The sequence below is a fragment of the Dreissena polymorpha genome, chromosome 1, assembly GCF_020536995.1.
Source record: "Dreissena polymorpha isolate Duluth1 chromosome 1, UMN_Dpol_1.0, whole genome shotgun sequence".
Taxonomy (NCBI): domain Eukaryota; kingdom Metazoa; phylum Mollusca; class Bivalvia; order Myida; family Dreissenidae; genus Dreissena; species Dreissena polymorpha.
In genome coordinates, this window is record NC_068355.1 from 143877388 (window position 1) to 143891105 (window position 13718).

The window sequence follows — 13718 nt, forward strand, 5'->3', positions numbered from 1 at the left end:
CCAAGTTTCAATGAAATCCGCCAAAGCACTTCCAAGATATGGCTCCGGACACAAAAGTGCCGGAGGGACGGAAAGACGGACAACGTCAAAACAATATCCCTCCGCCTATGGCATGGGATAACAATTTAATGACAAAGCCCCATACACATTATGTGGCAAGTTTTAAGCTGAAGTAACTGACTCTACAAGAAAGTCCAGAGCTAACCAGCTGACCTAGTCTTAAGTTTGTATCTCTCTCTCCACATAGCCCAGCAAGATACACATCATATGCAGAATTGGATAAGTACCACAGGTCCCAAAACTGCACATAAATTCAATGCAAACAAACACATACCTTCTGCAATAGTTGGCACTTTTGATTTCAAACTCTCTTCTTTACTTGCTTCAATTTTCTCTGAAATAAGTATCATAATTGTTTTAAACAGCAATTCATGAAATAAAAGATAACATCAGCACATAAGTCTTAAAAAAAATAACTACAGTCCAGTCTGACTTTGCAAGCACCTGGGAACAACAGTCCCCTGCCTACTGGGATCAGTATGGATTCCCACCAACAACAAAAATTTCGGCTGAGAATAACGGTCACCTGTCTATAACAACCAATATCTAGTATATTTTCCTCCCAATGCCATTTTTCACCTGTGTTTTGTGGTCACAAGTCAGTTTTTTCAAGGTACGAAAAGGAAACAGTCAAACCAGGCTGTGATGTTGTCTATCAAAGTAATAAAGCTATAGAATGTGGGCAGGACAAAATAAAACAAGAGGGCCATGATGGCCCTGAATCGCTCACCTGACAAACCAAATACAATCCCAGCCCAGATTTCATCAAGATAAACATTCTGACCAAATTTCATAAAGATTAGATGAAAACTGTGACCTCTATTGTCTACACAAGGTTTTTCTATTATTTGACCTAGTGACCTAGTTTTTGACCCCAGGTGACCCAAATACAATCCCAACCCGGATTTCATCAAGATAAACATTCTGATCAAATTTTATAAAGATTGGTTGAAAACTGCGACCTCTATTGTCTACACAAGGTTTTTCTATTATATTACCTATTGGCCTAGTTTTTGACCCCAGATGACCCAAATACAATCCCAACCCAGATTTCATCAAGATAAACATTCTGACCAAATTTCATAAAGATTGGATGTAAACTGTGACAATGTTTTTCTATTATTTGACCTAGTGACCTAGTTTTTGACCTAGTGACCAAGTTTTTGACCTAGTGACCTAGTTTTTGACCTAGTGACCTAGTTTTTGACCCCAGATCACCCAAATACAATCCCAACCCAGATTCCATCAAGATAAACATTCTGACCAAATTTCATAAAGATTGGATGAAAACTGTGACCTCTACTGTCTACACAAACAAATTGTTGACGGTTTTTCTATCATTTGACCTAGTGACCTAGTTTTTGACCTCAGATGACCCAAATACAATCCCAACCCAGATTTCATCAAGATAAACATTCTGACCAAATTTCATAAAGATTGGATGACAACTGCGACCTCTATTGTCTACACAAGGTATTTCTATTATTTGACCTAGTTTTTGACCTTGTGACCTAGTTTTTGACCCCAGATGACCGAAATACAATCAAAACCCAGATTTCATTAAGATAAACATTCTGACCAAATTTCATAAAGATTGGATGAAAACCTCATCCTCTATTGTCTACACAAGGTTTTTCTGTTATTTGACCTATTATGTGACCTAGTTTTTGACCTAGTGACCTAGTTTTTGACCCCAGATGACCCAAATACAATCCCAACCCAGATTTTATCAAGATGAACATTCTGATCAAATTTCATAAAGATTGGATGAAAAATGTGACCTCTACTGTCTACACAAACAAATTGTTGACGGACGCACGCACGCACACACGCCGGACACCGGACATCACACGGTCACATAAGCTCACCATGTCACTTTGTGACAGGTCAGCTAAAAATCTTTATCGCTGATAAGGTGTAAACAATAAAAAAATAGCTAGCAAGTGTTGTTATGAGCAGATCATGAAAGGAGTAGCAATCTTCAATTGTGGCAAAAAAGACAAACTTTCAGCATTTATTGCAATTTTTTTTCATGTAGAACTGTCTTACAATTTTTAGGGGAAAAGCTAATAATATTATGTTATCTGCAAGTCAGGACGTTACGTTTATTACATATGACAACCAATATCTAAGAAATATGTTTCAAAGAACGTAATACCAACTGTCCGATTTACTGTTTGAATGAGATGCATGAGTAAACAATAATATTATCGTTGATACACTCGCAAGTTTTATCAAAGGTATGAATTTATATCAATTTAAACGATATTTGTATTATTCCAAAGAAATTATTCTGTGTAATTATACTAAAAACATGTAATCGGCCATCAGCCTTTGTTTTCAATACACTGTATACAAAGGACTGGGTGGGGTAACGACATAGCAATACTACGTACTGACCAACCATCTAGAAAGTGGTCACCTGAAAACAACGGTCACCTGTCTACAACAGTCAAATCCCTTGACTAACCGATGTTCTCAAGTAAGACTGTAAATAATACAATTTATTTGGAACTGCTACATGGATCAAATAACATACCCTCCACATGAACACCGTGAAGATTCAATCAAATGGGCAACCACATTAATATTAACACTTATTTCCATTTTCCCTTCACATTTTTATAAAGCCCGTTACCTAAATCAATATCAGAGAGGCTCTGCACATATAGTACATTGCTGTGCATCTCTAGGAACATGCTGGAGTAGCCTCCCCTCAGATAGGTGCTCAGTCGGGTGCGGAATGGACCTTGTATAGGATACTGAAATATATACATACACTATACTGTTGAAACTGCTCACCTGCAGCATGTTATCAATGCTTTGTTGTTGTTTTTTACTTTCATATGATATTTGAAGTTTCAAGTTATTTTTTCAATAAATTAATCTTCTTCAACATAAATTTCTGCTGATAATTAAAATGCATGCAACACTTAATGAAACTGGTTAGCAAGCGAGGTCCTTACACTTATTACTTACAAAACACAACATTGGATACCATAAATTTGGTGATAAATCAATATGCATATATGTTCATTAACCATTATAAATAGTTATTTAGACTTCAACTTGCACAACATGCAAGAAAGACTGAAATAGAGAAACACGTTTACATTTTGTAAGTAAATCAAAGTACTGATATGTATCTTTGGGACTACAATAGAACAATTGCAATATTGTGCTTTTAATCATGACTTTCGGAAGCAGAAGGCGGGCAGGTCACAAAGTCTTTAACACAACATAAGCAAGCATCTTTTGTACATTCCATACAAATACCTTTATTTCCTGAGAATAGCACTGCCTACATGTTTCTATGTGATTGGAGAGCTGTGTCTGGAGATCTGACAGCATCAAATGCAGAGGCACAGGGCCCTCATTGGCAATGCCGTTCTTGGTTTGGTGGTCGTGGTCAATCTCCTGTCCCAGCTTAACACAGCCAGCCAAAATGTGCAGCATCAGGTCTCGAACCTTCAACCAGGCCAGCTGCAAAGATGGCACATGTTGCTAGTTTGAGGATTTTTTCTGATGAGACGTTTTATTGTGATACAGCACTTACAGCTTTGAACATTGAAGTCATCAGTTTAATTATTAGCAAGCCACTTTCTTTTGTTTCTGTTTTTGTTTTATGTTTTACATTTACATATTGGTGCTGAACTTTCACTCTTGTCTGCTTGTCTGATATACATCTGTATCTCGCAAGTAACGCAGATAACTGAGTCCAAGCTAAGAAACCATACTATAATTAGAGTGCCTTTGGAGCACAAATATTATGATCATTTATGTTCTTCATGTGTACTTAAAGTGATTCTTTAATACATTACGCCGATCATATGATTTTTATATAACCCATGTAAAAAACTATTTTGAAAAGATGATATGGACAAAAACTATGTTTAAGAATTTGTTTACAGTGTTTGACACTAACTAATGTGAGTAAGAAGTCCGAGGACTCCTAGCATTTGAAATTTAGGAGTCCGGACAGATTTCAAGGAGTCCAACAATTAAGACACTTTTTATATCATATTTCGGCCAATAACACATGTCAATCCATAAAATGTAAAATTTTTATTGTATGTTTGTTTTCCGATCGAAGTTGTAAGTGACTGCTGTTCAATATTTGTTATACCACATTGCCAAATATTTAACGCATTCCAGTAATATTAAAGTTAATACTTTACTTAATCTTTGTAAGATTTCAACATATACTATTATCTTTTATGCATTATGATTGCTCGTTTAACCTCGACATATTGATTAAAAAACATTCTCGGAGCCTTCTGTTGTGTTAGTGTCAAAGATACTAAATCACATCGTAAAGGTGTAACAACCCTCTATTTCTCATTGCTTTATATACATTCCATATAATATTTCCAAGAACATGGGAATTGGGAAACGCAATTTAATTCTAATTTCATTATTGAGTTTTTACACTTGAAAACATGTTTAGACAATATATTGCATGCAAAGCACAATTTCCAGGAGGATTACACCCAGTTTCCATCATCAGTCTCTTAAGTAACTTGCCATGATTTTATTGTGGAGGAGTACACAGTAGAAACTGATTAGTGTGGTTGGTATGAAAATGCCTACAAACTGCAATAAACCACTGAAATCATCAATTAATAGTGACACGGGTCATTCACGCTCAAATGATTCACAGCCGGTCCAATCTTCAGTACCTTGGGGCCATTAAACGTACAATGTGTAAACAAAATTCGAGTATTGTGATGCTTTTTAAAGTCATGATAAATTGTTTGGCGAAGCTAATTTACTTCAGCAAAAATATCAGTGAAAACAAACGACCACGATCGTTTCATAGTTTGCATGTTCCCCTATTACTACACGCATGGACAGTGACAGGGAACCAAAATAAAAACAAGAGCACCGCCTTGCGGGTGCAGACCGCTCATCTATTTTCTTTTTAAAGGTGAAGGGACTCTCATTTTCAATCACAAAGGAGGGAGGAGTGGAGTGAAGAGGGGTGTATAGTGTGGGGTTGTGGATATTTATTACATTATCTTCCAAAAAAGCGAAAAAAAAAATAAAAAAAAAATCGGGGGGGGGGGGGGGGGGGGGGGGGGGTTTTGGTGCGGATGGTGGACGGTATTTTCCAATCGATCACCGTTTAAAAAAAATGGTGTGGGGGGGGTATAGTGTGAGGGTGTGGTGATAATTTGTGAGATTGATCTAAAAAAAAAAAAAAAAAAACAAACAAAAATATCAAAAAAAAAAAATTCGGGGGGGGGTGGGTGGGTGGGGTGGGGTAGTGTGTGAGGGATAGTGGTGAGTGGTGTGTGGTGGTCATTTGTGCGATGATCTTACAAAAAAAAAAAAAAAAAAAAAAAAAAAAAAAAATTAGGGGGGGGGGAGGGGAAGGGCACGGGGGAGGGGGGGAGGGCACGGGGGATGGTTTGGGTGAAGTCTATTGTGGTATGTCAGGTAAGAGTAGTTTCATCAAAGTATCAATCAAATCTAATCATAAATAAAGAAGTTATGGCAATTTTAGCAAAATTTAATAATTTGACCTTGAGAGTCAAGGTCATTCAAAGGTCAAAGTAAAATTCAACTTGCCAGGTACAGTAACCTCATGATAGCATGTAAGTATTTGAAGTTTGAAAGCAATAGCCTTGATACTTCGAGTGGATCGAAACACAAAATTAAACCATATATTAAAAGTTACTAAGTCAAAAAAGGGCCATAATTCCGTAACAATGACAACCAGAGTTATGCAACTTGTCCTTTTACTGTACCCTTATGATAGTTTGTGAGTGTTCCAAGTATGAAAGCAATATCTATGATACTTTAGGGGTAAAGTGGACCAAAACATAAATCTTAACCAAATTTTCAATTTTCTAAGTATAAATGGCCCATAATTCCGTCCAAATGCCAGTCAGAGTTACATAACTTTGCCTGCACCGTCCCCTTATGATAGTTCATAAATCTTGCAAGTATGAAAGCAATAGCTTTGATACTGTATGAATAAAGTGGACCTAAACACAAAACTTAATCAAATTTTCAATTTTCTAAGTATAAAAAGGGCACATAATTCTGTCAAAATGCCAGTCAGAGTTACATTACTTTGCCTGCACAGTCCCCTTATGATAGTTAGTAAGTGTTGCAAGTATGAAAGCAATAGCTTTGATGCTTAAGGAATAAAATGGACCTAAACACAAAACTTAACCAAAATTGTCAATTTTCCAAGTATAAAAAGGGCACATAATTCTGTCAAAATGCATGCCAGAGTTATCTAACTTTGCCTGCCCAGTCCCCTCATGATAGTAAGTAAGTGTACCAAGTTTGAATGCAATAGCATTGATACTTACTGAGAAAAGTGGAACTAAACGCAAAACTTAACCAAAATTTTCAATTTTTTAAGTATAAAAAGGGCACATAATTCTGTCAAAATGCACGCCAGAGTTATCTAACTTTGCCTGTCCAGTCCCCTCATGATAGTAAGTAAGTGTACCAAGTTTGAATGCAATAGCATTGATACTTTCTGAGAAAAGTGGACCTAAACGCAAAACTTAACCGGACGCCGACGCCAACGCCAACGCCAACGCCGACGCCGACGCCAAGGTGATGACAATAGCTCATAATTTTTTTTCAAAAAATAGATGAGCTAAAAATCAGATTCTTTCGTTTTTGTCCATTTGCACAAGCAGAATTATTTGTAGCACATTTTTTGGATCATCAAAAGTTCAGATATTCTGATCTTGCGAAACAAGTAAGGAAATCAACTTATTTTTTTTTCAATTCAAAGATGATTTTAAAGGAGTCCGACGGACTCCCCTGACGCAAAAGCAAGGAGTCCGAGTCTCATTTTTAGGAGTCTCGGTCTCCCGTTAGTGTCGAACACTGGTTAAAGAAACCCACTGAATTATTCAGAATTGTTCAGTAAAGAAGTTTTGCAGTTCAATAAACATAATGACAGAGGTAGACAGAAATGAGAAACACTTCCAGTACTCCTGTGGTTCCCTCACTTACCTCCTCCTTAAGAGACTGCTGCTGAAGTGCTTCCATGTCGTAACTGGAGGACGGGTCCCAGCACAGAACCACTGACAGGTCACGGTTGTCACGGAGACGATCATAACAGGTTTTTACTGGGAAATTAATCAGAATCTGAGACACATATATTTTAGTTATATTTTGTTATTTCATAGCATTTACATTGTAGGTTTATGAATGAGAACTATATCAACATACTGTGAAACCATTATTGTAGGTCAGGCATTAATTTTTGTCTATTTCGTCAGTGGCCCGATGGACGAATTTAATATCCTTACGAATAATAATGTCCATTGTTTTAACAAAATTACGACCCTAGTACATTAGGCATGAAACATTTAAATCCAACGTTATCCACCCATATATATTTTGTCTGTTTCGTAATCAAAATAAATCTGGTTTTGACACAAAGGGGTGTGCATTATACAGTGTTCTTAACTGACACGTGACATTGCTGTAAAATGTGAATGCAGTAAAGCTGTATGGAATGTGCTGATTTCGTTAGGTAGAATAGTAATGATTAGAGCTAACAGCCCTCACGCTGTGGATCCGGATCAAAGACAATAAAAGAAATTAAAAGATGACGATGTGTGATCAACACCTGACTGAAATAGATTCTGCGCAATAATTGCAAATTAATTAAGAACATATTGATTTTTGTTTGGTTGCTTCCGTTGAACAATGAACTTGTAAATTGTATACAATTAAAAGGGTTCATTACTATCACCTCATAACAAAAGACTAGTAAATTGGCATGTGACAAACAGGCCCCAAGTGCAAGTGACTCCAAGGATCTTCCCACTTTCCCTTACACGATTTGTGTAAACTATTGAATATTGACTGACGCAATTTTTTTTATTTTTTTTTTCAAAATCAAAAATCAGCAAGTTTAAGTGCTAACAAAATAGTCCTTTTTTTTTAAATGACGAAATTTCGTGCTGACAAAAATAAATGGTTTCACAGTATATCCTATCCATTTCTTGCCAAAGACAATTGGCATGCGTATTTCAAAGACATAAATTAATCATAACATTTCAAAACAATGTAATATTTATTGATAAATGCAGTAAATAATAACAAGGGCTGTTTGTAAAACATGCATGCCCCCATATGGGCTGTAAGTTGTAGTGGCTGCCATTGTGTGAATATTTTTTTTGTCACTGTGACCTTGACCTTTAACCAAGTGACCTGAAAATCAATATGGGTCATCTGCCAGTCATGATCAATGTACCTATGAAGTTTCATGATCCTAGGCCTAATTATTCTTGAGTTATCATCAGGAAACCATTTTACTGTTTCATGTCACTGTGACCTTGACCTTTGACCTAGTGACCTGAAAATTAATAGGATCATCTGCCAGTCATGATCAATGAACCTATGAAGTTTCATGATCTTAGGTGTAAGCATTCTTCAGTTATCATCCGGAAACCATTTTATCATTTCGAGTCACTGTGACCTTGACCTTTGACCTAGTGACCTGAAAATCAATAGGGGTCATCTGCCAGTCATGATCAATGTTCCTATGAAGTTTCATGATCCTAGGTGTAAGCATTCTTGAGTTATCATCCAGAAACCATTTTACTATTTCGAGTCACTGTGACCTTGACCTTTGACCTAGAGACCTGAAAATCAATAGGGGTCATCTGCCAGTCATGATCAATGTTCCTATGAAGTTTCATGATCCTAGGCGTAAGCATTCTCAAGTTATCATTCGGAAACCATTTTACTATTTCGAGTCACTGTGACCTTAACCTTTGACCTAGTGACCTGAAAATCAATAGGGGTCATCTGCCAGTCATGATCAATGTACCTATGAAGTTTAATGATCCTAGGCCTAAGCATTCTTGAGTTATCATCTGGAAACCATTTTACTATTTCGAGTCACTGTGACCTTGACCTTTAACCTAGTGACCTGAAAATCAATAGGGGTCATCTGACAGTCATGATCAATGTACCTATGAAGTTTCATGATCCTAGGCCTAAGCCTTCTTGAGTTATTATCCGGAAACCATCTGGTGGACGGACCAACGGACAGACAGACATGAGCAAAACAAAATACCCCCTCTTCTTCGAAGGGGGGCATAAATATAAATACAAGCATGTCCAAATCAAATGCATACACACCAATTGAAATATTGAGGTAAACTTTAGCATAAACCATAAACCTTTTTTTAGAGTGCTCAATGCTTTTTATTTCATAAGATCATGTGACCAAGTCTCTGACCCCACAAGACCCACTTTTGCAAAAAGTCGAGATTTCATTAGAACAAACGTGCCTTCGGGATGTTCACAAGCAGTTTAGAGCTAATGATTGACAAAATTGAGCATAAATATAAGAAATACATATTTAACGATTGAACAAAATCCTTCAAGCCATCTCACATGAAACTAGCTTACTGAAAAACTTAGATTATATTAAGATTTGCTTAGATCAACATGGCTTTTAACTTTAGTCATTTTTAACAACAGTAACCAAGCTTGGTCAACAGTCATAATTTATTAACAAGCAAAATACATGTTTTAAGTTTGAATGAAATCCCTCTAGCTATTCAACAGATACAAGCTAACCCAAACACTTTAACCTAGTTTGGACGACACCGCTGGGGCAAGTAAAAAAGCTTGCCCTTTTTTTAGAAAAATCAAGCTACAAACATTAAGGACAAGTTATTTTATAAGTGCAATCTTTATTCCTTGTTAATACATACTATTTGCAGGATCGATCTCCATGTACATCACCATCTGTTCAGTTGTGGAATGGCTTGAGAACAGAAACAATGAAGGGGCATATCAATTGTGCAAATATTTATAATTTATTAATAATATATATAATAATGCTTTTTATTAAAATACGTGTTCACTATTGAGGTTTAGATAATAATAACAATTACATGGAAATAATAATCAGAACTACGTGATTTGATGAGTAACTGAACAAGCATAAATATCATTTATACAGATAATAATAACATATATACTTACAAGATTTGTTAAAACTGGGTTTAATGCATGAGCGTAGCGTTGTCCCAGATTAGCTTTGCTGCACATGTCATTAGACCCATAGTCACATGCTACTGCTACTATGTACCTGCTCGTGTCGAGGATGATATCCAGGAGCTTCCTCTCCACTCCTGCACTTGCAAACTGCAGGGAGTTCTGTAGGCGCTCTCGAAACTGAACAAACTCCAGAATCTGCAATACACATGATTAGCCACAGTTCAATTAATGTTTATGTTCCATGTGAAATGCAACACAATACAATAATGCAACAACTGACAATCTAATACAGAATAAAAATGTACAATAGAAGCAGCAATGAGACCGAAAATAATTGATTAATCTTGAGTATGTTATGCATAGGTCAGCTAAACAGATATTAGTTACAGATAAAAAAACAAACACTAAAAAACTTAACATTCAATTAACTATATTTTAAGAGTTCACTTGCCTTTGTAAAAGAACCATACTTGTAGGAAGCTATCAAATACTCTGCTGTCTGAAACAATTAAACAGTTTTTAAATACCAAAGCCCTGATATAAACATGTGTAAGATGGTAACACAAGTCAAACAAGAGCACCGCCTTGCGGGTGCAGACCGCTCATCTATTTTCTTTTTAAAGGTGAAGGGACTCTCAATTTCAATCACAAAGGAGGGAGGGGTGGAGTGAAGAGGGGTGTATAGTGTGGGGGTGTGGACATTTATTACATTATCTTCCAATAATGCGGAAAAAAAATGAAAAAAAAAAAAAATCGGGGGTGGGGAGGGGGGGGGGGGAGGGGATTCTTGGGTGCGATGGTTGGACAGTATTTCAAAAATAAAATAATAAAAATAAATATATGTGTTTCAAAAAAAATAATTTGGGGGGGGGGGTGGGGTGGGGGGGGGGGGGGTATAGTGTGAGGGTGTGGTGGTCATTTGTGAGATGATCTTAAAACAAAAATAAAAAAAATAGGGGGGGGCACGGGGGATGGTTTGGGTGGAGTCTATTGTGGTATGTCAGGTAAGATTAGTTTTGTCAAAGTATCAATCAAATCTAATCATAAATAAAGGGCCATAATTCCGTACAAATGACAACCAGAGTTATGCAACTTGTCCTTTTACTGTACCCTTATGATAGTTTGCGAGTGTTCCAAGTATGAAAGCAATATCTATGATAATTTAGGGGTAAAGTGGACCAAAACACAAAACTTAACCAAATTTTCAATTTTCTAAGTATAAAGGGCCCATAATTCCGTCCAAATGCCAGTCAGAGTTACATAACTTTGCCTGCACAGTCCCCTTATGATAGTTAATAAGTGTTGCAAGTATGAAAGCAATAGCTTTGATACTGTAGGAATAAAGTGGACCTAAACACAAAACTTAACCAAATTTTCAATTTTCTAAGTATAAAAAGGGCACATATTTCTGTCAAAATGCCAGTCAGAGTTACATAACTTTGCCTGCACAGTCCCCTTATGATAGTTAGTAAGTGTTGCAAGTATGAAAGCAATAGCTTTGATACTTAAGGAATAAAATAGACCTAAACACAAAACCTAACTAAAATTTTCAATTTTCTAAGTTAAAGGGCACATAATTCTGTCAAAATGCACGCCAGAGTTATCTTACTTTGCCTGCCAAGTCCCCTCATGATAGTAAGTAAGTGTACCAAGTTTGAATGCAATAGCATTGATACTTTCTGAGAAAAGTGGACCTAAACGCAAAACTTAACCGGACGCCGACGCCAAAGTGATGACAATAGCTCATTTTTTTTTCTTCAAAAAATAGATGAGCTAAAAAAGTCTTGGCGCCAAAGCATGTTTGTTGTTGAATATAATGTGGGGCCAGTTAAGAAGGAAGAGAGCTCAAATGGCATTCATGATATTATACCTTAAATTGATACTTTTACCATAGACAGAGAAGCATGAGATTTGTGACCTTGGGAGCATTACAATTGTGACATTTACCAAAGACAGAGGAGCATGAGAGTTGTGACCTTTATCAAAGACAGAGGAGCATGAGTTGTGACCTTGACTATAGACAGAGGAGCATGAGTTGTGACCTTGACTATAGACAGAGGAGCATGAGTTGTGACCTTAACCATAGACAGAAGTGAATGAGTTGTGACCTTGACCATAGACAAAAGAACACGATTAGTGACATTGACCATAGACAGATGCACATGAGTTGTGACCATGACCATAGACAAAAAACATGAGTTGTGACCTTGACCGTAGACAAAAGAACATGAGCTGTTACCTCGACCATAGACAGAAGAACACGAGTTGTGACCTTGACCATAGACAAAAAAACATGAGTTGTGACATTGACCATAGACAGAAAAACATGAGTTGTGACCATGACCATAGACAAAAGAACATGAGTTGTGACCTTGACCATAGACAAAAGAACATGAGTTGTGACCTTGACCATAGACAAAAGAACATGAGTTGTGACCTTGACCATAGACAAAAGAACATGAGTTGTGACCTTGACCATAAACAACAGAACATGAGTTGTGATCTTGACTATAGACAAAAGAACATGAGTTGTGACCATGACCATAGACAAAAGAACATGAGTTGTGACCTTGACCATTGACAAAAGAACATGAGTTGTGACCTTGACCATAGACAGAAGAACATGAGTTGTGACCTTGACCATAGACAAAAGAACATGAGTTGTGACCTTGACCATAGACAGAAGAAAATGAGCTGTGACTATGACCATAGACAGAAGAACACAAGTTTGACCTTGACCATAGACAAAAAGACATGAATTGTGACCTTGACTATAGACAAAAGAACATGAGTAGTGACCTTGACCATGGACAAAAGTACATGAGTTGTGACCTTGACCATAGACAGAAAAATATGAGTTGCCACCTTGACCAAAGACAGAAAAGCATCAGTTAAGACGATAGACAGAAGAGCATGAGAATGGTAAATTGGAATATTAATACAAATAAATCTTACAATCAATACCAACATTTGGAAGTTATAGTGGGAAGGTGAGAAAACATTTCTTTTAAAATCCTTCCATTAACAAGAGCTGTCAGAGGACAGCGCGCTCGACTATTCGAGTGCTTGACATTATAACATAAGCCATCATGGGGAAATTGTTCATATTCAATAATTTATTTGACAATCTTTCAAAAAATAAAATAAAAAAAGGAAAAAAAAAAATTTTTTTTTTGGGGGGGGGGGGATTTGAGAGAGGGTATAATGTGGGGTGTGGTCATTTATTAGACGATCTTTCAAAAATAAAAAAGAAGAAAGAAAAAAAATTGGGGGGGGGGGGGGGGGGTAGGGGGGTTATAATGTGGGGTGTGGTAATTTATAACATGTTTAAAAAAAAAATTGGGGGGGGGAGGTAGGGGGGTAGGGGGGGATAGGGGGGGGGTAAGGGGATGGGGGGGGGGGGGGGGGGGGGGTGGTTAGCGGGATGAGAGGGGGGTATAATGTGGGGTGGGGTAATTTATTAGATGATGTTTAAACAAAAAAATTGAGGGGGCAGTAGGTTGGGGGGGGGGGGGGGGGGGGGAGGGATTCTGGGTAGGGGCGTGGGGTATTGTTTGGGTGGAATCCATTGTGGTATTCAGGTAAGTGTTGTTTTGTCAAAGAATTAATAAAATGTGATCATAAATAAAGAAGTCATCGCAATTTAAGCAAAATTTTCA

General features: G+C 37.0%; 1 protein-coding gene across 1 annotated transcript in view; it reads right to left on the minus strand.

Moving 5' to 3' along the window:
* LOC127853742 (N-alpha-acetyltransferase 25, NatB auxiliary subunit-like) overlaps nt 1–13718 on the minus strand; it is a 96417-nt gene that overhangs the window by 40135 nt on the left and 42564 nt on the right. The window contains exons 16-22 of the mRNA XM_052388489.1: nt 10511–10558; nt 10151–10254; nt 9771–9823; nt 7045–7160; nt 3337–3543; nt 2699–2822; nt 335–394 (exon numbers count right to left, since the gene is read on the minus strand). Coding sequence (XP_052244449.1) covers nt 335–394; nt 2699–2822; nt 3337–3543; nt 7045–7160; nt 9771–9823; nt 10151–10254; nt 10511–10558 — 712 coding nt within the window. The remainder of the gene's footprint in view (nt 1–334; nt 395–2698; nt 2823–3336; nt 3544–7044; nt 7161–9770; nt 9824–10150; nt 10255–10510; nt 10559–13718) is intronic.